Below are 22177 nucleotides of genomic sequence, written 5' to 3' on the forward strand. Positions count from 1 at the left end.
TCAGGGGACCCTTGTAAAGATTTAATAAGGTAACATATACATAGCACTTAATGGTCCCTGGCACAAAGAAAATGGCACCCATTAACAATAACTATAGTGATAACAATAATTTGCTATCTTTGGAGACAGATTCTAAAGGAACAAGAGAAACATTTATTGTCTGCCGGAGTCCCAACACTGTGTTGGGTACAGACCTACAACAACCTGCAAGTTAGGGAACTCCATCCTCATTTTAAACTGGCACTTGTATTACATATTACAACCCCTTGTGGGTTCTCAAAGGTTCCTTCATAATGAGATGACCATAATTGCTATTATTATTATAGCGGTTGTTATTGTTAGGTTATTCTTAAAAGAGCCTGTCTCCCTGCTGGAGTGAAACTTCAAATGGGGTGGAGGCAGGGAGTTGCTAAAACCACTGCTGTGTATGCTGAGTTCAATAATACGCCCATCTAATGACCCAATCTCATTTCCCATGCCTCTATTTCCTCATTAATTTTTCTGCCGATGTACCATCTGTTTTCCAACTTCCCTCTCTCTTACATGTGCAGAACTTGTGATGAAGAGAAGCCCCAGTCTGGTCGCCCTCACCAAACCCCCCAACTGACAGCCCAAGAGATAGGTAGGGGTAGCCTCAGTTCTAAGTCACCTGAAGCCTGTCTGGGGGCGGGGAATCCGGAAAGAGGAGAGTGGTCACGGACCCGCCCAGTGGCCCGGCCCGAAGCTGGGGAAAGAGCAGGGGTCCACCGACTCGGCGGCTCTCTGCGTCCCCGCCCTCGACCAGATCGGGGAGTCAAGAAGGACTTCCAACACCCGCCAAGTTTCAACTCAAGACTTCTGCGAGGCCGCGTGTGCCCGAGCCCTTGCACGCCTGCCTGCAACGTGGCCGCGTCCGGGACGCCCTCGGACCCCGAGGGTCACCCGAACTCTTCCCTTCTCTCTCCAGGCCGAGCCGTGTTCCAGGCCCCCCTGGCCGCGGGTTCTCCTCTCCGTGGGCCGGGAAAGCCTCCCTCCTCTCGGGCTCCAACCACCCCAGCCGAGCCCCTTCCCTGCGCGGAGCCTTAGCTCTCCTGACACCGCCCGGCTGCAGGGCGGAGGCAGGGCCAGCGGCGGAACCGCCCCCAACCGCCTCCCCGGCCCGGCGAGCAGGCGGGTGGCTGGGGCGCCTCCACCTCCTCTTCCTAAAGCGGCGAGGAGCAGACGAGCGGCATCACTCGAGCCCAGGTCCCGGCCACCGCCACACACGGTGCCCAGCGTTCAGTAGGGGGAGCAGCAGCTGAGGCGGCTGCCACAGCGGCGGGCCGGCGCCAGAAAGGTAGACTGAGTCTCGGGGAGCAGCGCCGCGGACCGCCCACCTCCCGTCCCCGGGCCGCGCGCGCCACCCGCCCCGTAACCCCACTCGTATGTGTCCTTCCAGGCCCCGGTCGAAAAGCCTGGGAGGGCCGCCGACCTACCCCCGGAGGAGGAGCCAGTCGGAGCCCAAGGCGCCACCGCCGCCGAAGCCGCGCGGAGCTGCTTTCGCCTTCATGGCCCACTCACCGGTGGCGGTCCAAGTGCCCGGGATGCAGGTGAGGACGCCCGGGCCTCCCCCGCCGTCCACGTGACTGCCCGGGAGCCGGGGGCGCGCTCCGCGCTGGGCACGGGCGACGAGAGGCGGCCCAGGGCTTCCCCGAAGCCGGGCCGGGCGCTCCGGCCAGGTGACCCGGGAAGAGCGTTCTCAGTGTTTCCCGGCGTGTAAGCTAGGTGGTGCACTGCGCCGGCCGGGCGCGGAGGGACTGGGGGCGCGGCGAGGTGGGGATGCTGGGGGGCGAGGGGGGGTGCACAAAATAGCCCGGAGCGAGACACCTGCGCCGGCTGAGCGTGGTGCGGTTGGGGGTTGGAGGTGGGAGCACTTAACTTGGGAGAGATGGAGGTGTCTCGGAAATCGTGGGGTAAAACGCAAGTGGTGCTCCCCCCTCACACACACACACACACACACACACACACACACACACACACACACACACACGACACAAGTTGGGGCGGAGCAAGGCAACGGGGTGTCGGTGGTGGCGGCTTTGAATTGGGCTCTTCCTGTATGCGTAGAGCAAAGAGCGAGGTGACTTCTTTTCCCCTTTTGGTGCTGCTGCTTCAGGGCCAAGTTGTATCTCGCTCCCCCAACCTGGTCCAGCCCATAGGGTGGCGTGAGAAATGCAGGGTCCTAAGTTAGAGTAGCGGAGGTGATGACTCCCCCGCCCCGCCCCCTGCCTTTCCCACAGGAGGTCTGTTGCAATGCGGTTAAAGGAAGCTTTTTGTCCTGAACAAGGGACTACTTGCCTGGGACCCAACTTTTTACTCGACATCTTCCCAGCTCTCTCCCATTATATTTTCATTTTATTGAAGAAGAAATAAGCTATGGCCACACACTTTTTATGCTGTTATGTTTTTAAATCGGTGCATTTCAAGCTATCTACTAAATGTTATCCAAGTTTACTGACTTTTAAGCGTTCACATTTTATTTTTTTTCCTTTGCTAGACAGCCTAAACAACCTATTTATGAATAGGTCAGAGACTAGAAACACTTAAGCCTCATTACCTTCTAAAAATGTGAAAGCAAACTTTTTCTACGTTCAGAAAAAATGTTTAGAGTAGTAAACAGCTTATGTTTCTAGTAGAAATCAAAGTGCTATGGATTGGGGCCTCAGTTTACTAATTAATTAATGGAATTCATTTTTTTAAAAAAGCAGTTGGTTACATTTGATGCATGGTCACACAAAAAAGGGGACTTTTAAAATACTTTCCCCCAAAAGGACCGTTTGTGTCGGACATATATCTGACCTAGGACGCCTGTGTCTCCTAAGCACCAGGCCTTTTAGCTAAATATAGGGCAAGTCTGGGTTGAGTCCCAGGAAGTCGCTGTGTAGTTAATAAAAAAGAAAGGAAGAAAAAGGGAAATGAGAAATATTAGGGCCTTTTTATAGGTTGATCCATTCAAGCTTTACAAAATGCCTCAAACTTCCTTCTTCTCACGCCACCCCCCTCCTTCCCTCCCTCTTTCCCCCAGCCACTGCCCCTCACCCCATTCATTCAGTTCTGCCTTTGATTATATCAAGAGAATTAGTAATTTGCATTACTAACTACAGTTTTGCTCTGTCTGATGTGGAAGAAAGTGCGAAATTTTTCCCACCGTGCTCTCCTTTCCATTCTGTGAAGAGTAGAACGTTACGGATGTGTAGTTTGTCTCTGAGGGTCTCGGTACTTCTCTCTCCATTGTGTGCACGCGCTGCCTGCGTGCGTGCGTCAGCAGATTGAGTGCCTCCCGTTCATCAAGTTTGTGATTCTGGGGAACTCTGTGTGCTGAGGAGAAAATGGTTTCTGGTCTTTATTTCATTTGTCTTGACTTTATTTGATTTATATGGTTTCTGGTCCTTATTTGATTTGTCTTTATTTGATTTATATGGTGTAGGAACTGCTTGCTGTTCAGTATTTATTATGGCTCCCTGCTTTGTTTCATTATCTGAGTTCCCTATCTCTTGAATTTTAAAATCTTAATTAAGGTGGTTTAGAATGTGAATCACATATTTTGAAAGATAAATTCTGCTTTTCACTTTATGTCTGCCCAAAGTTGTGATTACTTTGTCTACCCTGATTTGGGGAGGGCAATCATCTCAATATTAGAAAAGAGGAGAGGAATATTTATTTGTCATTTTCTCTGTCTGAATGAAATGGTAAATTCTTAACTTCTTATTTCCATTTTCTTTGTATATGGGGTTCTTATGCATTTGGTGCAACACAAAAGTTTTCCACTTTTAAAATTGTGGAGTATCCTAAAAATAAATTTGATGGCATGCAGTGCGACTCTTGAGCCTAGACTACTTTGACTATTCTTTTGTTTAAAAATATTGCAGATGAGATGCAGAAATATATCACGAGCTTGTAGAATTCTCCTCGAGTTTTGTGAAAGAGGGGCAACTTTTAGACCTATAGAGTAGTAAGAAAACGTGAGTTAGCCATGTGTTCTTGAAATTCATGTATAGTATTTCCACAAATCTGGGTGAAGTGGTCGACCGGCCTATAACTTTTTAACAGTTTATTTTAGGGAATTATGAAGATTGATGGAAAAAATGATTTTTCCAGAAATAAAAACAAATTTACTTTATCCACAGTGTTTTTCTCCCCCCTGAGGAGAGACGTGAAGTCGAGCTACCTGTTCTATCACTTAAGACTTCCAGCATTCCTGACTTTCAAACAAAGAAATTTCTGTTGCCACTAGTTTAAAATAGAAAAGAAACTTGGAGTGACGAAAGAAAACCCAGGATTTGGTCCAGTTCAAACCCTTCCTTGTGAATTAGTTATTCAGACTCATATTGTTAATATTTCTTAATATTGTGGTAATGAACTTTTTGCCATATTACACCAAATGTGGAGGGTATGAATTTTTTGGGTACTTAATTTGTGCTTACTTCTCTAGTATATAACTAATTTTCCATACCAGGAGCTAAACTCTTGAAAAATATTTAAAGCACAACTTAAAAAAATAAGCCAATAAACCTGTTTCTTTCCACTCAAATATTTACTCTTTAATGATTTAAAACATGTTTTTTCTTTGAAGTTCTCAGTTGTAAATCATACTTAAGTTTAAGATATTTCCCCTTAGAACCTGCATTAGTATTTATGAAGACAAGTGTTCTAAATTGGGTGTTAAATCTTTCATAAAATGTGGGTGGGAGAATAAGTTTAAATGTTGAATTAGAGTACTAAGTATTATTATGTTATGCTTTGTGTTATGCCTTTTGTGAAAGAATTTTTTAAACTTCCTGCTAAAGAATTTAAACATTAGTCTTCATGTATCTTTAAATATGATCAGGGTGGTACAGTTTGTAAATGGTTGTTATTTGAGATGTGATATGGAAATGAAGTTTAAGGATTAATGAACACTTTATTGGAGACTTTTATCTAAGAGTTGGAAAACATTGCCTTGCATTGGTGAACCTAGTTACTGGATTCTGGGAAGGATACAGAAGTATACTACATGATGTCTGCCCTTAAAGATCTTAAAATGTTGTTGGGGAGATAAATCTAGCACATGAAATATCAAATAATGCAAAATCTGTGATACTTACTCTATAATAGAAGTTGCTGACTGGAAGAGTTGAAGGCTTGCCCCCAAAGGATTTTTAGGATCCATATTGGGGAGGGCATTTCCAAGCAGGGAAATACCCTGAGCAAGTGTGTGCACGCACACGATCTTTGAGCGTCGGATAAAATCACTTGACCTATGATGAAGAATTACACTAGAGAAATAATAGGGGGTAAGATTGGAAAACTTGACTGCGTCCAGATTATGGTGGTTCTTGAATGCTAGGGAAGGGTTTTGGCCTTCAGACTAGCCACTAAACATTTCTAAGTAAGGGAGGCTCAACAAACAAAGTTGTATATAGGAAGAGAAATCTTAAGATTGGTTGAATGGATGAGCTGGAGGATTGAGAGACTTGAGGCAGTTTGATCTACTGAGACTATTTCAACAAGGTATTCATATCTGTACAGATGTAATGGACCTTGCATTGACTGATTGCCTTCCCTATGCTTAGTACTATGAGGTAGAAAATATAATTACCAGACTTGTAATTAGCTAGTTACAGGAGGAAGAATCGAAGCCTTTGTGATGTTGAATATGGGCAACTGGGACAATTATGGTACATCCAAAAGAAATCGGAAAGTCAGGGAGAAGAGCCAGATCCAGTAGAACATTAATGATTTCTGTTCTAGGCTTGTGAAGTTCGAGGTAACAGTGGGATGACAAAATAAAAATGTAGAGCTGTATGTCTGTTATCTTGATTGTGGTGATGGTTTCAAAGGTGTATACATATGTCCAAACCCATCAAATCGTATACATTAAATATGTACAATATTTTTTGTATTTCAACATACCTCAGTAAAGCTGTTTTTAAAAATGTCCAGCGAATACTTGAATATATAGATCTGGAGCTCTGGTCATTCATCAGACATTTACTGAGCATTTACTATATGCCAGTTTCTTTACTTGAAACTGAAGGGTGGGAGCCACCAAGGAGGGAAAGGTCATAATGCCAGAGAGCATGTGGAAGTGAGGGCCCTTGTGAGGCAGGAAGCATAGGTGGAGGGTTGGCTTGTAAGAAAAGGAAGGGTGACTTAAGATGCATGGGGGGGGGGCTTCCCTGGTGGCGCAGTGGTTGAGAGCCCGCCTGCCGATGCAGGGGACGTGGGTTCATGCCCCGGTCCGGGAAGATCCCACATGCCGCGGAGCGGCTGGGCCCGTGAGCCATGGCCGCTGAGGCTGCGCATCCAGAGCAACGGGAGAGGCCACAACAGTGAGATGCCCGCGTACCGCAAAAAAAAAAAAAAAAAGCAAGGAGGGATGAGAAAATGTGTCAGGATCGGGAAGGAGTTAACTGGGGTGGAGGGACTTCTTAATTTAACTCTCATCATGAAACCTAAATTGGAGAAAGAATTCAGTTTGGTGTCAGAATCTAGTATGTAGGCTTCTTACCTTCCTTCCACCTTCTGAAAGGACTGATCACCTTTGCAATTTGAGGTGGAAAGAGGTAGAGAGCAATGCTTGCACTCATAGATAAAGCCAAACCATTGTCCTCGTTGGTGGGAAGCATATTCAGAGATGTTGAATATGCTAATGATAGTGGCAGAAGAGCAGCTGAAACAGAATAATCAAAGACAACTGTGAGCTGGGAGAGTTGGAGGTAGTTGCAGGGTATGGGGTAAGCAGGCTGGGGGCTGAACGGAGAGTAAACAGGAATTGGGCATGGTAGGACATGTGCCTTGAACACTCATGAGGGTCTAAAAATGGCACATGAGGACAAATGTCCATCATGTACCTCCCTTGCTTGAGTTATAGAAAATGAGAGAATATAATTTAGCTGGTACCTAGGAACCATTGAACATTGTGATACTGTGTTTTTTTATTCTGCCTTTCATTTATTCAGTGACCTTGAGCAAATCATCTACAAAATGGGGAATAATAAAAGCTGCATTTCCTTTGCCTCAGTGAGTGCTATTAGGATGAATTAGCTATCATCTGTGGAGTATATTTTGAACTCCTTCATCAAAGGTGTTATGATGTATGTGGGCAGTTCATCCTACAGAACAATGCTAGGCTAATCACATGAAAACACTGTCATTATCCCCTCTCACTCCTGCTTGACAACCCATGTTTTTCTATTGAAATCCAGCCTCCCCACCCCCCCAAAACACCCACACACATACCACCACCACCAGACCCAAAGTCTCCTGCTCAGCTTTCCAGACTTTCTGTTATCTGGCTCCTCTCTACAGATCTGTACTTAGTTATTTCTACTCCCCAACAAGAAATCCCTTTTGTTCTACCATGCCAGTTGCAATTCAGCAATCACTGACTGGCCAAATGCTACCTGATTTTCAAGGTCTCCATCTTGCTTTCCCCATGAACTTTCTCTGAATGTTCCAGGCTACAGAAATCACTCCCATTTCCAAGCACCTGTTATATCCCTTGTCAGTAGCAGACAGTCCAGTCCTTGATTTATATACTGCCTTAGATTTTCCCTAATTATATATGTTATACTTGTCTCCCAAACTAGGTTGTAAATTTCTTGAAAGCAGGGACCATGTATCTTACTTTTATTTATACCGTTAGGTATGAATTATATGTAAAAGTGTAGGCTAGTGAGTGCAGTACATATAGACTAGACTTTTCTGACTTTTTTCCATTCTGTTTCTGTAAATATATTGTGTAATGCTTGAATTCTTCTAGCTCATGAAGGCTAATTTATGTGTGTACAATGTAGACATTTTATACTTAGTAAAATGATTTTAATATATTACATGTAATAGGTCTAACAAAATATACTTGTAACTAATCAGCTGTCCACACACTGAAGCTCTCATTCTCATCTTGCAAGACCTTTGAGAGAAAAAGGAGCCCTCATTGCTTTCCTAGTAACTAGGGCTTATTTCAGACAAATTTATGGCTTTGGGAGAAATAACCTCTTGTTCCTTCCCTTTGTTCCCCCGTCCCCCAAATATACAAACAAATAAATAAAAGAAACTTCTTTACTTCTCTGTCCCAGCCGTCACATTAGAAAGAATCTGATACATTTCACTGATATTAAGGTGTTTTTGATTAATGGCTCACTATGTGACCTCTCCCATGGATGTTCACATGTTACAGGAAGTAATGCCTTTTAAAAAGAAATATAATAGTAGAATTTCAAACTGCTTGGTGATAATTTTTGAATGAATTGTATCTTTTGAAAGAGTCGTGGTTTTACTCATTTGTTGCTAGAAAGCAGAGTTAGGAGAACAAAAACTAACACTATTATTAGGTGTGATGCAACAAACTCCTTTTCATTTCTTGTAGTTAAGACCCAAAGAATTTCTACCACAGGTACATATAAAACAATGTCTCTGGAGGAATGCCATGAGGTAACTCATTTTTAAAAGAACAAAAATCAATAAAATATGCACAGCTAAAATTTTCATTCCATCTTATGTACATTTCTCATTTGGTCATCTGCCACTTTAGACCAAGGTGTTATATGGTAGGGACCACAGAAAGCAAACATTTAAATAAGATATTAACTAATTCCTCTCAACAATCCTATGAAATAGGAAGAGTTCTCCAATAGGAAAATGACTTCAAATTTATATTTAAAAACAGAAGAGCATATTGCTGGCCAACTCTACCCATCATCCTCTTTGTTGTCCCTCCCCCAAATCCCATATATTTCAAGCAGATCTTCTGACATGCACATTCAGAGAAACCAGGAAACCTAGTGCAGAGCAGATCCCGTCCTTCTCCTCTATTCCTGCTTGTCTCTCCCCATTACCTCTCACCAGCATTTACCTTACTGGGGATAGAGCTATACTCTCCCTCAGCCTTTTCTGGACTTGTTCCAGCATACTTCTGACAGCAGCCCGCTGGCCTTTCTTTTCCTTCGTTTATCATACGATCATGAATTAGAATGATTCGTGTCCTAAAATATTGGATTAGCCGTTGGTATGACAGCTTTGGATATTCTAGCAAAATATGAACAAAATTGTGGTTCATACTTCCTGGGGACTAGAGTAAACAAAACTATAGACAGCTTAGGTGTAAGAGTTAAAAATATTCTAATTATCTTTTAAAAAATGTCCACTCTCCTCCTTTTTGATCAAGTACCTTCAAGAATGTGCTGCTGAGGAAATCCAAGGCATTGTGTTTTTATCTTTTTCTCATGAAAAATGTTTACAGATAAAAACTTCTCAACCTTTCTTTAAGATCCTTGTAACAGAGATCGTGTGTTCGTAGTGGTATTTTTTCCCCTCTTCCCCTTTCACCTGTTTTATAAAAAAGTGAGGAAAAGAAATCTGTAAAACCCTATCAATTTAAAATGTAAAGGACTGAAAAAAGTAGGGTTCAAATCAACTATCATTGAATTTTTTAATTTGTTTATTACAGAACAATAGAGTGTCTAGCTGAAGAATAACAGTTGCTTTGAATTATAGAAATAGCTTCCCAGTATCAACTTAATGAAGTTTTTACTGGATTTGAAATCCATACCATACTAGATATGTTAGGGAATTTCTAAGCACACTAGTGAATTACTCTACCAGATTTCAATAGTGCCTAGTAACACAATCCTAGGAGTGAATTTTTGGCAGGTGGAGTAAAGACTTCAAGGACATTTAGACGCATCCAGATTTTTCTTTGAAAATGCATTTTTGAGTTGCTCTGTTAGTGCCTTTTCATCCCCCTCCCCCGGCTTTCCATTAAGCCATTGGCTTTGGGACATATCACTTTACAGTATGTTATATTAAGCTAGGATTTAACTGCTTGCTGCAGTATAGTATAAATAACATAGCAGTGGGTGATGGGGAAGGGATGGGCAACATAGATAATCAAGTGGGGCATAAGTTGTTATTAATGCAAGAAAATTTGGGGCAGCTGAGCCAGTAGAAACCATAAAGTCATAATTTCTTCCCAGAGCTAGGTTCATCATTATTGTTGCCCCCTAGAGCTGGGAAAGTTTCTGGCCTCCCTGGTCTCAATTTCCTGCTGCCTGCCTTAACTTTAAGTAGAAGCATAAAAGAAACCAATCAGCAAAGCATGCACACATGCTACTAAGTATAGGGATAGAAAATAGAACTTTGACCTCTTGTGGTTAAGGAGACTACAGTCAGTGTGTCTAGCAGCCTCAGGGAAAGAAGCATATTTCAAATGTATGCTTTTTAAGTGCTACCAACCCCATGGGAAGAACAGTTAGCAAGCTCATTAATTAGGGTCCTGTTTGCTTCTCTAGTTTTATTTCAAATCCTTTGTTTGAACTTTGCTCTGAGCCTTCCTATGTGCCTGTCAGTTAATGGTAATATATTAGACTTTCCCAAGTTGGACGCTGGTGATCCAGGTTTAATGTCTTTACACGCTTAGTCTTCATGAAACAGCTAGGTGTGATTTAAGCTAGAAAATTATTAGCAGCAAAGTTTGGAAGACCCACATTGTGTAGGACATAGTGCTTGATACCTGTCTTTGAGATACAAAAAGCACAAAGGAGTCCCTGACCTCAAGAAGTTTATACTGAAACTGAAGAGATTAGACACATTTAGGCATCTAACAATGCAGAGCAATAGTAATGAATCCCAAATGTGATAGAAACGGACATAGCAGCATTCCAAGGAACATCAGACTAAGGAAGGGAATTATCATTTATAGAATGCCTTTATGCTAGGCACTTGTGCTTTTGTCACTGCACTACCTTGCTTCTAGGCAGGACATCCCTGAACAGACCCTTAAAGGAGAGTGGGAGACAGGCAGGAGAAAAGGCATAAAGGGACACACACAAGGTTCCTTCCATAACAGAGGTGTGAGGTAGGTGCTTGTTGCCATGAACTACGTTAGGACCAAATTATGAAAGGCCTTGAATGCCAGACTGAGACAGTTATTTTTAACTCAGTCTACAGCAAGTTGTTGTTGTTGTTTTTGTTGTTGTTTTTTAATCAAGAAAGTCAACTGATGAAAGCAATGGCTCGTTGTCTGTTTTTGGAAGATTACATTAGGCTTCCAACCTAACAGGCTGGGTTGGAGAGGGAAAGGCTAGATATAATAAGTGGATGTTGTAATAGCCCAGGCTTTAGCTGTTAAGGGTGTGATCTAGGGCAGTGATGGTCAAGCTTGAGCATGTATCAGAACCACCTGGAGGGTTTGTTAAAACACAGATTGCCAGGCCTCACCTCCAGAGTTTCTTGTTTTCTTTTCCTTTTTTTTTAAACATCTTTATTGTAGTATAATTGCTTCACAATGTTGTGTCAGTTTCTGCTGTATAACAAAGTGAATCAGCTATATGTATACATATATCCCCATATCTCCTCCCTCTTGCGTCTCCCTCCCAATCCTCCCTATCCCACCCCCCTAGTTGGTCACAAAGCACCGAGCAGATCTCCCTGTGCTGTGCAGCTGCTTCCCACTAACTGTCTATTCTACATTTGGTAGTGTATATATGTCCATGCCACTCTCTCACTTCGTCCCATCTAACCCTTCCCCCTCCCCATGTCCTCAAGTCCATTCTCTACGTCTGCATCTTTATTCCTGTCCTGCCTCTAGGTTCATCAGAACCTTTTTTTTCTTTTAGATTTCATGTATATGTGTTAGCACACGGTATTTGTTTTTCTCTTTCTGACTTACTTCACTCTGTATGACAGACTCTAGGTCCATCCATCTTACTACAAATAACTCAGTTTTGTTTCTTTTTATGGCTGAGTAATATTCCATTGTATATATGTGCCACATCTTCTTTATCCATTCATCTGTCGATGGACATTTAGGTTGCCTCCAGAGTTTCTGATTCAAGTAGGTCTGCAGTGTCCGTGAATTTGCCTTTCTAATGAGTTCCCAGCTGCTCCGTTGGTCTGGGGACCACTCTGAGCACCATGTAAGGAAGACTTGACAGACCTTGGTGACTAATTGGATATGGGAAGGGCAAAAACATGAGGGGAGAGTAAAGACTCAAAGATATTGTTGAGTTTGGGAGAAAATGGGTTATTTTTAAAACTTGAATTTGAAGCACTGGCCACACAACCAAGCAGAAGCAATTAGTAACAGGTTTGTTCAGCAGTGAAGATGGAGATGGGAGGTCCTACATGGAGAGACATAGTAGATGAAATTGCGAGAAATCAAAATAACATGATTTTCAATCATCCTTCCAAGAAGCTGAACTCAATTTTGTATTAAGTTTTGTAGCTTCCAAAATCTCGCCGTCACCCACTTCTGTGCTCCTTGATCCAGGTAGGTTTGACAGCTCAGTAAATGCTCTTCAAATGCAAACACTTTTATTAAGAACATGAAATCTATTTATGCTTATACTTGTGAAAATGCAGTTTGGCTAAAGTGAAATAAAATGCCAATTTCCTAAATGCCAGTAAGTGGCACCATTTACCCCAAAGATAGACATTTTAAAGACTTTTTCCAATTTTGATACATATCATCAATTCTGTTGTACAGAATCCCTTTCCCTCACTCTGTATTCCCCCCCAACAAAACCCGGATGTAATAACTCTGAGCTACTATTATGTCAAAAATACCCATTCAAAGTTATCATATTCCAAAGCCACCTTGTGTTTACATATGGAAATTCTTGGAGGGGAGAGGAAGTTACTTCTGAATCATTAAGGAAATATCAAACCACTTCCTAAATGGCCTTTCTTACTCCAGCTTCTGCTCTCTAAAATATTCTCTATACCTGTCAGATTAATATATTGCCATTTGCCAACAGGTGCCATGTAGGAAAGCTCAGAGCTCAGTTTAAACAAAGGATTAGAACTGAAAATAAGAGAAGCAAATGGGCCTACTTAATGAGTTTGCCAACACCAAACAATGTGAGCAAACTTGATTCCCCACTTCATTCACCAGTCTTGGACCTAAGTCACTTTTCAATTTCTAAAATGAACACACAGCTAACAAAACCGAAATTATCCTTCAGAATCGAAGATGTGCCACCAGTGAGGATGTTCAAAAACATGTGTAGAAATGTACCTCTAAACACATTTTAGGTGATGTTTAATTACCATTAAAATAAGTTCCTTGAGTACCTAGGGGACTTTCTCCCCCTTTAGGCAATACAACTTGTTTGGGTGTAAAATTCTGATATGTTTACCTTATACCTCTCACCTCTTTTGGGGTAGCTATCTCTTTTCCAGGATACTTAGTTACTTTTGTGACCCATTTTTCATTATTTTGGACGGTAAATTAAGTTTTCATTGGGGAAAATTGATGGGGGCTGTGTGTATATGCACATGAAATGTATATTGCACATGAAGTATATTTTGTGTTTGAAAACACTTTTGATCTATTCAAGAAAATGAGGCTCAACATTGGCCAGTAGAGTTTTTAGTCAGCTGTACCAAATTTAGACATAACTATTTTAAAAAGTAGAAAAGTGCATTGTCAAAATAAAAATGGGTAAAAGATAGGATGGTCACTAAGTTCAAGAAGCAGAAAATGATGATTTGGTAATGTCATTTAAGAAGGTCTGACCCCAATAAAGATGTTAAAAAAAAAAAAGAAGGTCTGCATATAAAAGGAATTCAGTAAAATTGATGTAAAAATTATGTACTCAGTAAAAATTATGGTGTCCATGGATTTGCTAAATATTTTTATTATATAGAGTTCTTTACCACCTTTAGAAAGATTTATAAAAATCTTTAAATATGTATTTATAAAAGGTAAATACATATGCATATATGTACCTATGACTAAATACATAACAGTGTTATGAGGATTTTACACGTTGCAGTTTTATCATCACTAGTTCCTTTTTCTGTCTTTAATATTTAAACTATTACTATCCTTAAAGAAATTGGACTCACAGCAGTCTATTCCATACAGGAAACAGGTCATGGAAAACAACTTTTAATGAAATTCAGTACCAGTGTTAAGCTGTTTTAGTGAATTAGAATTGGATTGAACATTACCTAGGATTATATTTATCAAGATTCTCAATTCTCTGCTTAATTTCTCCCGTAGAATAGTCTTACAGAGAATCATTGCATCAAAGGAACTGCTTTTGATAGATATAAATCTGTTTACCTATTAGTAAAATCAGAGGCATGTGAGTAGTATACAAATGACTTCTGGTTAACAGAAACTTGTGATCATTGTCTAAGCTCTTATTTTGAAGCTAAAATTGTTATAGGTACTTTACACTAGATTCTAAGGTGATAGGGAATGGAGGGGGTTAGGGCATTGGATTCTGTTTTAGTGGCAAACAAAATCTCATACAGGAGAGCTGCTTTTTTTTTTTTAACTATTTATCTCTTCATGAAAAATGGTGACTGTCACTGAAAGATCTTTTTTTTTTACTCTGTCACAGGCTTCCCAAAGGGTACATAAAATGAAAACGTGGGATTTAACTAGTTAAATAGTGAATCAGGTTTTAGCATAGGTGACACCTCCATCGTCATCTTTTCGGACTGTGATTTCTGGTAATAGCAAGTGAAAAAAAACTATCACCGCTGTTGCTATGGCTCTTCTATGTGCTGAGGTTCAGGCATCGTTTTGGAGGCTGCAGTGTAAACCGTGCTTTGGGAAGGTAGAATTTCATAATACCAGAGGATTTCTGCTGCTCATGAGCAGACAGAAAATGTAGGTGAGGGAAAAGGTGTTGGACACTGGAAGAAGAGAAAGACAGTATTTCCTAGGAAGGGAAAAAGTAGTCTTTTGCTTTATAGATTGAGAATTCTCTCTATATTTTTTAGAATGGGAAATTTCTCTACTTTCTGCAGAGAGGAGAAAAAGCTAACAGAAAAGGAAATTGGGGAGGTAATAGTAATTCATTTCTTTCTTGTTGCTTATGACTTCTGTGATAAAAGTTACATTTACGTAATCGACTTGTTATGGCAAGAAAATGTAAAGAGTCTTTTGTGGTTGAGAGAAAGCTTGTGAAAGATCAGGGGGAAGAGCTGACATCATAGGGATGGTGATTTCAGCTGCTTTTCTGTTTACGATGTGCAATTTTGGTGGCGTGTGTACTGCACCAATAAATTGTTTCTAGACACTTGGAGTCATTTTGGGTGGCCTTTTTTTCCCTCTGTAGGCAAAATGAATACTTTTCATTAACAAGGAAAAGTGCCAGATTATCACTGGATTATATCTGACTAATTTGGACTGTTATTTGGGGATGGGGAAGGGGAGGCTAAAGAGAAGAAATCTTTCTTCCAAATGACTGGAATTAATATGATTGTTACTTTTCCAGTAGGTTCTGGCCTTAAAATTCTCCCTCAGGGAATGATTAAAACAGTTTTTTGGAGCATTTCAAGGCTGTGTAGCATCTCAGATTTACTTTTAAATAAGTTTGCTTAATCACTTTTTAGCACCACTTGATTTATGTCTTGGCTGGGAGAAGAATTCTAGAGAAGTTTGTAGTCCAATTACTTTTATCTAAGAAGACTTATACTATATTATTCTGTTGTTGGCTTTTAACTTTCCAATAGTTTAAAAAGTATAAATGTCTTCATACTTGGAAAAAACCAACAACAATATTGTATTTTGCCCAGGGATTGCAGCCCCCTCCCCACTTTCCAGGATAGAGACAGCTTTCTCCCATTGTCCATCCACGTGCCTGGGTTTTTGGGGAGAGTCAATCTGTATAACCCAAAGCAATTTAATTTGATTACTCTTGTGTGTTATTCTTTAATGGCAATGTGTCGTGCAGTCATAGTGTAAGTATGATCCTGATTGAAAGATAAAGCACGGTTTTAGATGATTTTTTAAAAACCCTTTTAACTCAAAAGATGATCCATATATTGTAAAAGAATATTCTTATTTAATATGGCCGAGTGATTCCAAAGTTTGAGAATTTAATTCTTTTTTCCTACTAGGACACTAAATTGTCTTCTCCTAATTACTAGAATGAAGAATGTAGTGTATTCTCTTCCTTTATACTGTGAAATAATGCCTGCACACATCTCCTCAAATGTAAAACTGTGAGCTTTGGGGATTCTGCTCAGGAGTCTGGACCTAGGCTATTATTTATAAAAGATAAGAGATCATGTATTCATTCCAAGCAAATTTTGAATTGGATGTAATTAATTTTCTCCTGAGGCAATTAATGTGTAATTACTTTTCTACTATGTGTAATTAATTTTCTACTAAGAGGTAGTAAGGCTGTAATGTTTGGCTTATGTTTTGTACAAAAGGAAGGTTCCTTGAAATTTTGCATTTTCCCCTCTCCCTTGTAAATATTTTTGAATGCCTGTATTTTTTAAAAATAATAATGATCACCTTCTTCCAGTAGTGTTTTTGGAGCTTTGTTAATCTAATGCAGCCTTTCTCAATTGCAATTGTCATTCTGCACCACAAAACAGAGACAATGGTATGAGTTAATGTTTTCTCAATTATCCCAAGAAGGACACAACTAAAACCATTCTAGATGCACTAGAGAGGAGTTTATTTATTACACACAGTAGATTCCTTAGAGCAGCAGTTGGCAAACTATAGCCAAGGGCCAAATCCTGCCTGCAGTCTGTGTGTAACCTGAAAGCTAAAAAGAAATTTTTTTTTTACATTTTAAAGAGTTGTTAAAAAAGAATATATGACAGAGACCAGAGACTGTACCTGGCCCACAAAGCCTTTAAGACATTGACTGCGTGGCCCTTTACAGAAAAAGTTTGCCAAGCCCTGTCTTAGGGCATGGAACCTCATTGAGAATTGCTGATCTAAAAAAAGGAAGCATTATATAGTATTTTCTCTGGGATTAGGTATACAGTAAGATAATAGGAAAGTTTCTCTTTTTGAGGTAACTGACTTGTATATTGGTCCCATTATTGTAATGCTTAATTCAAGGAAAGACTCCAGATCATAGTTAATAGGGAAATACATTTTTATTTGTTTTCTAGACAAAAATTTTAACGGTTGAGTGATATAGAAAGTTCTGTTGGTAACAGAAAATGAACGATAAATTATGTGTATGTATATACAAATATATTTTAATATTTTTCTTAGTTTCTATAGCAAAAAAATAAAAGTGACTGAATTTTATAGGACTATGAGGGAGGGCATTGATTGCTTTTATCACTATTTTAAATTAAGGAGCTATATCTATTAGAGAAGGAAAGTGAATAGAGAGAATTAGGCGTCAGATATAATCACATTTGTTTCCTCCTTGTACTGAATAAGTGTCTTCACCCTACAATTAGCATCTCAGGTACCTTGTCAGCAGTAAGGAGAATAGTACTTAATCAAAACTGCATTAAAATGATTAGATCATAGCATATGAAGTAATTAGGCTCTACCAAATGCCACTTAACTACTTGATTTAGTGGGAGAGATGCCATCAGCCATAAAACATATATTGGTCAATCACAAAATTATCAAGGGAGAAAAAGACCAGCAGGCATTATCTGTAATTTGCTGCTGATTTCCTTTATCTCCATATTCAGTTAATCATGAAGTTCTAGCAGTGTTTTTTTCTTGGGAAATGTCAGACATCATCCCTTCTTTTATCATGCCATTCTAGCCTCTGTCACTAAATACACTTGGAAAGCTGTGCTGACAACTTTCCAAGGCAATGTGCAGAAATAATGAAACTACCTGAAACACAGACTTTATTTTTTCACTCATCTGCTAAAAGCTTTCAGTGGCTCCCTACTAACCTGTCAGAAATTCCTAGGATGGATGAGTCAAGCGAGGCTTCTGAGATGGTCAGGAAAGGCATCACTGGATGGCTGAGCTGGCTTTAAGACTGGGTGGGAAGAAGGGAAAGAAAGGAAGGGAATGAAATTAGGCAAGACAAGAAAAGACAAATGGACTTCTAAGGTTGTGTTTTTCAAAATCTTCTGTGGGTCCTTTTGGGGAGGGCCATAAAGATTTGTTTGGTGAATGGTACTTTATCTCTGGTTAGGGCTGTAAAATGATAGGGTACCAGTCAGCTCAAGTTGTAGATCACAGATCTTTTTGGGTAGCGTACTGTTCAAAGCATTCTAATTACTTTGAATTGCTCATCAAGATTATTTTCGCTATGGCAGTTCGAAAACTAATTAAGGAACTTTGCCATTTGTCTGCATCCTGAGGTTACTTGTTTGTCATTGCCCCCCCCACCCCATCCCCAGCTAGAAATCACTCATTATAAAATCAAAACCGCCAAGTATTTTATAAAGATCACTTCCAGTTCTAAAATCCTATGGTCCTTTAAAGTTTCTAAACAGATTGTATAGCATATTTTTTGGAGGACAAAATCAGATTTTGTACATGTATTCAAATTTGGTACTGGATGTTGATTATCCTTATTGGAGAATTACAGTTTCGTTAAGTTGATTGCAAAGTGAACAGGACCATCTATTCCAACTACTAAAATATATTACCTTAGCCATGGTTTTATGGAGAATATGTAAACAGCCTTATGTTTATAATGGTATTTCTTAAAAATTAAAAATTCAACTCATATTAGTAGGTATCTCATAATTTCAGTAGCATTTTCCCCTTTATTTGAAAATTTATTTTTCTAATATTGTGCTTTGGTGACATGAATAGATTTCAGCAATGTCAGCACAGATCAATGGGGATTAAAAACTGATGAATCTGTACCTTTAGGGATAGGGATTAGAACATTCACAAATGTTATTGACAGTGGGGTGTAGGGTAGGATGGAGATGGGTTTGAGAAACTTTAGTTCAGGAAAAGCTGATGAACTCTAGGCAGAGATTAATTTATAATAAAAAGAAGAAGAGTTCTCTAAGCTGAAATTCTATGGGAAACTGGAAATATGGCAATATTTAGGACTTCTTTTTTTCAAATGAACTGGTACCCCCTGTGCAAAGGAAAGGGAATACTGATGATAAAATCCTTATCAGTGAGGATGTTGAAATCCAGACCCTGTTTTGTTAATGTAACAAATTTGTTGATGTGAGCTAATTTCTCATATATGTTGAGTGTATCATGGTGCGGGGCACAGAACTACTTTATGCTCCCTTGTAGTAGTTCTTCTTAGCTTAGGTTTTCAGGTACAACAGTTACACATACACATCCCACTTTACTTCGTTTCTGAGTGCATTCCTATTTATTAATGCACTGCTCCAATTCTTTTAAAGAAGTAGATAGGTCGTAAAAAATAATAAACATTATTCTTTTAGCCATGCACCCATACACACACATAAACACACATTGTGATGATATTTTTCACTTTGGGGAAATGAAAAGTGGGAAATGGATTGTTGAGAAATTAGGGAACATTCTTTCAGAGCATTCTATAATCTCCTCTCTGCTCCATTCTTAGGGCTGGCCAAGATTAAAATTTTTGCTATTGACACATCATGCCATCGGTATCATTTTCTTGGGATCAAAGAATGTTAAAGCCAGCAGGACCCAAGAGATAAATTTCCTTAGTCCTAAGATTCCATTGGGTAACTCCTTGCAAATACTATTTGATTAAATTCATTCAAAGTATAGATTTGATTAAAGAGGGAAATGTTGGAAGGAAATTATACTGCAACCACTTTCTCATGAAGAATGAAAAGGTAAGTCTATGTAAAATTCCACTTTTTCAGTGTTAATTTTCTAAAAGAACTCATGGTGTTAATAATTTAGTGCTGTGCTTACAAGTTTCAAACCTATTGATTTTAATTGGAGTTCCACATCGAGAAGGAAGATAGACAGTGAGCAAATCAATTTTGTTTTAATTCAATGCATTTTAATAAGTGTGTTGAAGATTCATTATAACATTATCCGTGATAGTTTGATATTTGCTATAAGGGGCCTCTGCCTTAGATTCTATCCAAAGGTGTTTATTTCTGAAAGTGCTAGAATGACATCCTTTAATTTTGCCTCTAGTATGGATAGCATAAAATGAGGCTCTCAGTGTCCATCATGTTAAAGTGCCCTGTGTGGGTTTGATTAAATAATGGCCCGTTTTATCATTTATATATTAGCAGAATCTTTGTCTTCCTCTCATTGTATAGCCTTGTCTTCCTTTCCAAATGAGTATTTTATAGTTAGAGCTTGTTATCAATCCCAAGCCATATTTATACAGTATCCTGTCTAGTCAGTAATAATCCCTTTAACTTTAACCTTAATGTTTATGGTTAAACCCGATCCTTGATCGAATTGTGCATTTCTATATGTGTTCAGCCCAACTAAATTAAAAGAAATGTTCGGCAGAGTGATACATAGACTGTAGCTCTTTGAGGCCTCTAATCTTTGCATTAATGTATGACATCATGCGAGACTCTCTAGGACATACAGTAGTCATGTGGCTCTGTTTAATAGTGATTACAGATGTGCTTCCAGAATCAGATTTCCATATGCCACTGAGGTGCATCCTTGTGTGTATGGTTCCTACCAACTCTCCTTAGAGTATAGCTCCATATTATTTCAAGAATTGCTGTTTTGCATAAAATAGGTAGCTAGTGGGAAGCAGCCGCATAGCACAGGGAGATCAGCTCGGTGCTTTGTGACCACCTGGATGGGTGGGATAGGGAGGGTGGGAGGGAGGGAGATGCAAGAGGGAGGAGATGTGGGAACATATGTATATGTATAACTGATTCACTTTGTTATAAAGCAGAAACTAACACCCCATTGTAAAGCAATTATACTCCAATAAAGATGTAAAAAAAAAAAAAAAGAAGTGCTGTTTTGCAACCCAAAGAGCTCCCCAGTAGAAAGGAAAAAACTCAAAGTTGTCACTTTGGAAAGTTTTTATTATGTCAATCACATGTGAGAGTAGGGATTGACTTAGAATCTCATATCTATTTTAACATCCTTCAGTTTATTGAATGTAATCTTCCTTGTACTGAAAGTCAATTCAAATTGCAAATGGAAGGATAACCTCATGCCAAAGATTTCATCTTAGGAGGGCCCCCAGGTAAGCACCCTAAAAACATTCAAGAGCCACAGTATACGAAGGACTGTACTGGGTGCTGTGAGGGTACCTGGTGCTTAGTGAGATAGAGCCCCAACCTCAATGAGCTTACTCATTAGAAAATAGCAATAGAAAAGTCATGGCAATGAAAGAGAATGCAAAAATAATGAAATGCGTGCTGTAACGGAGGCTCAAGCAAAGGGCTGTGGGAAGGCAGAGGGTGAAACAATTGAATTTGTTTGGGTGATCAGGTTACCCTGGGGAGTTCGGAAGGTGGTTTTTGTTTGTTTGTTTTAATTAGAGATGCGGATTTCCAGAGGAGATGTAGGGTGTTGTTGACTGCGAAAATGGCATGGCCTAAAGGCTCAAACATAAGAAAGTAGAATTGTGCCCCAATGGAACATTGCATTTGTTTGTACGTCTAAGCTACTACTTACTGAAGCATTGGGTTTGAGATATGGTAAGATATCCCTGAAATTTTCCCTTTTGTCCTTTAGTTTTGTTGGATGTTCTAGTTCTGTATATGGGCAAATATAACTGCATTCGTTTCTGCATGCCACTTTACTTTCTGAATGAATTTACAATTAAAAGAAGAGGAAGACGAATATAACCTTAGGTCCTGTATGAGCTGAACTGCTGGCTCCCCTTGTCTTCCTTGGAGCAGTCGCTCATGTATAATGGGCCATGGCCAGTGTGAGGGGCCAGAGGTCAGTCTGGACTGTAGTTCACTCTGCTACTCATTATGCATCCATCCTTGGCTTCTGAGCCTGCTTCATTATAGTATCAGAGAGTTGGAACTTGAATGCAGCCTACTCTAATTCTGAATTTCTTACTGGAACAATGGGATAGTATATACTTTTCATTTGAGCCATTGTATACCACTGTAGAGTTGGCCATGTGGCCAATGCCAGTTCATCCCTTACCTTAATGATTGCTTCAAAAGTAGAGTTGGCAACTGCTAGTGATAGAAGGAGGGGAACAAAGGGATTTGGCTTCTAATGCTTCACTAATTCACAGTGTCAGAACAGTAAGGGACTTAACAGTTAGTTCCCTGAGCCCACCTCTCTCCCTCATCATACAGATGGTGAAGCCGACATTTAATCGCTGATTTCGTGTAATTTCTGGGATAAGCAAAATTATGCCAATTTTGCCTGACCTTTCTGCTGTTTACCTCTGTAATACTTATAAGAAACCAGATCTCCTTTTTTCCTTTGGAATGGCTGTGAGGTCAGAGAGAAATGAGCTAAATGATGCAATGGAATCTGCGTCCAGCATTTATTTTGATGATAGCCTTGACTTTTGGTTATTGAAAGAAGAATGTGATTGTTTGCAGGATGTTTCCTTCC

General features: G+C 39.9%; 1 protein-coding gene across 2 annotated transcripts in view; it reads left to right on the forward strand.

The window, feature by feature from the left end:
* The first annotated feature begins 1193 nt into the window (after window positions 1-1193).
* Window positions 1194-22177, forward strand: part of STK26 (serine/threonine kinase 26) — a 65153-nt gene continuing 44169 nt past the window's right edge. Inside the window, exons 1-2 of one of the 2 annotated variants that reach the window (XM_030846557.2) lie at window positions 1194-1315; window positions 1418-1568. In XM_030846557.2, coding sequence (XP_030702417.1) covers window positions 1527-1568 — 42 coding nt within the window. In that variant the 5' untranslated portion in view covers window positions 1194-1315; window positions 1418-1526. Of the gene's footprint in view, window positions 1316-1417; window positions 1569-19444; window positions 19492-22177 lie in introns of those variants that run through there. The other variant, XM_060292129.1, reaches the window with a different exon arrangement.

The sequence above is a fragment of the Globicephala melas genome, chromosome X (assembly GCF_963455315.2).
Source record: "Globicephala melas chromosome X, mGloMel1.2, whole genome shotgun sequence".
Classification (NCBI taxonomy): Eukaryota; Metazoa; Chordata; class Mammalia; order Artiodactyla; family Delphinidae; genus Globicephala; species Globicephala melas.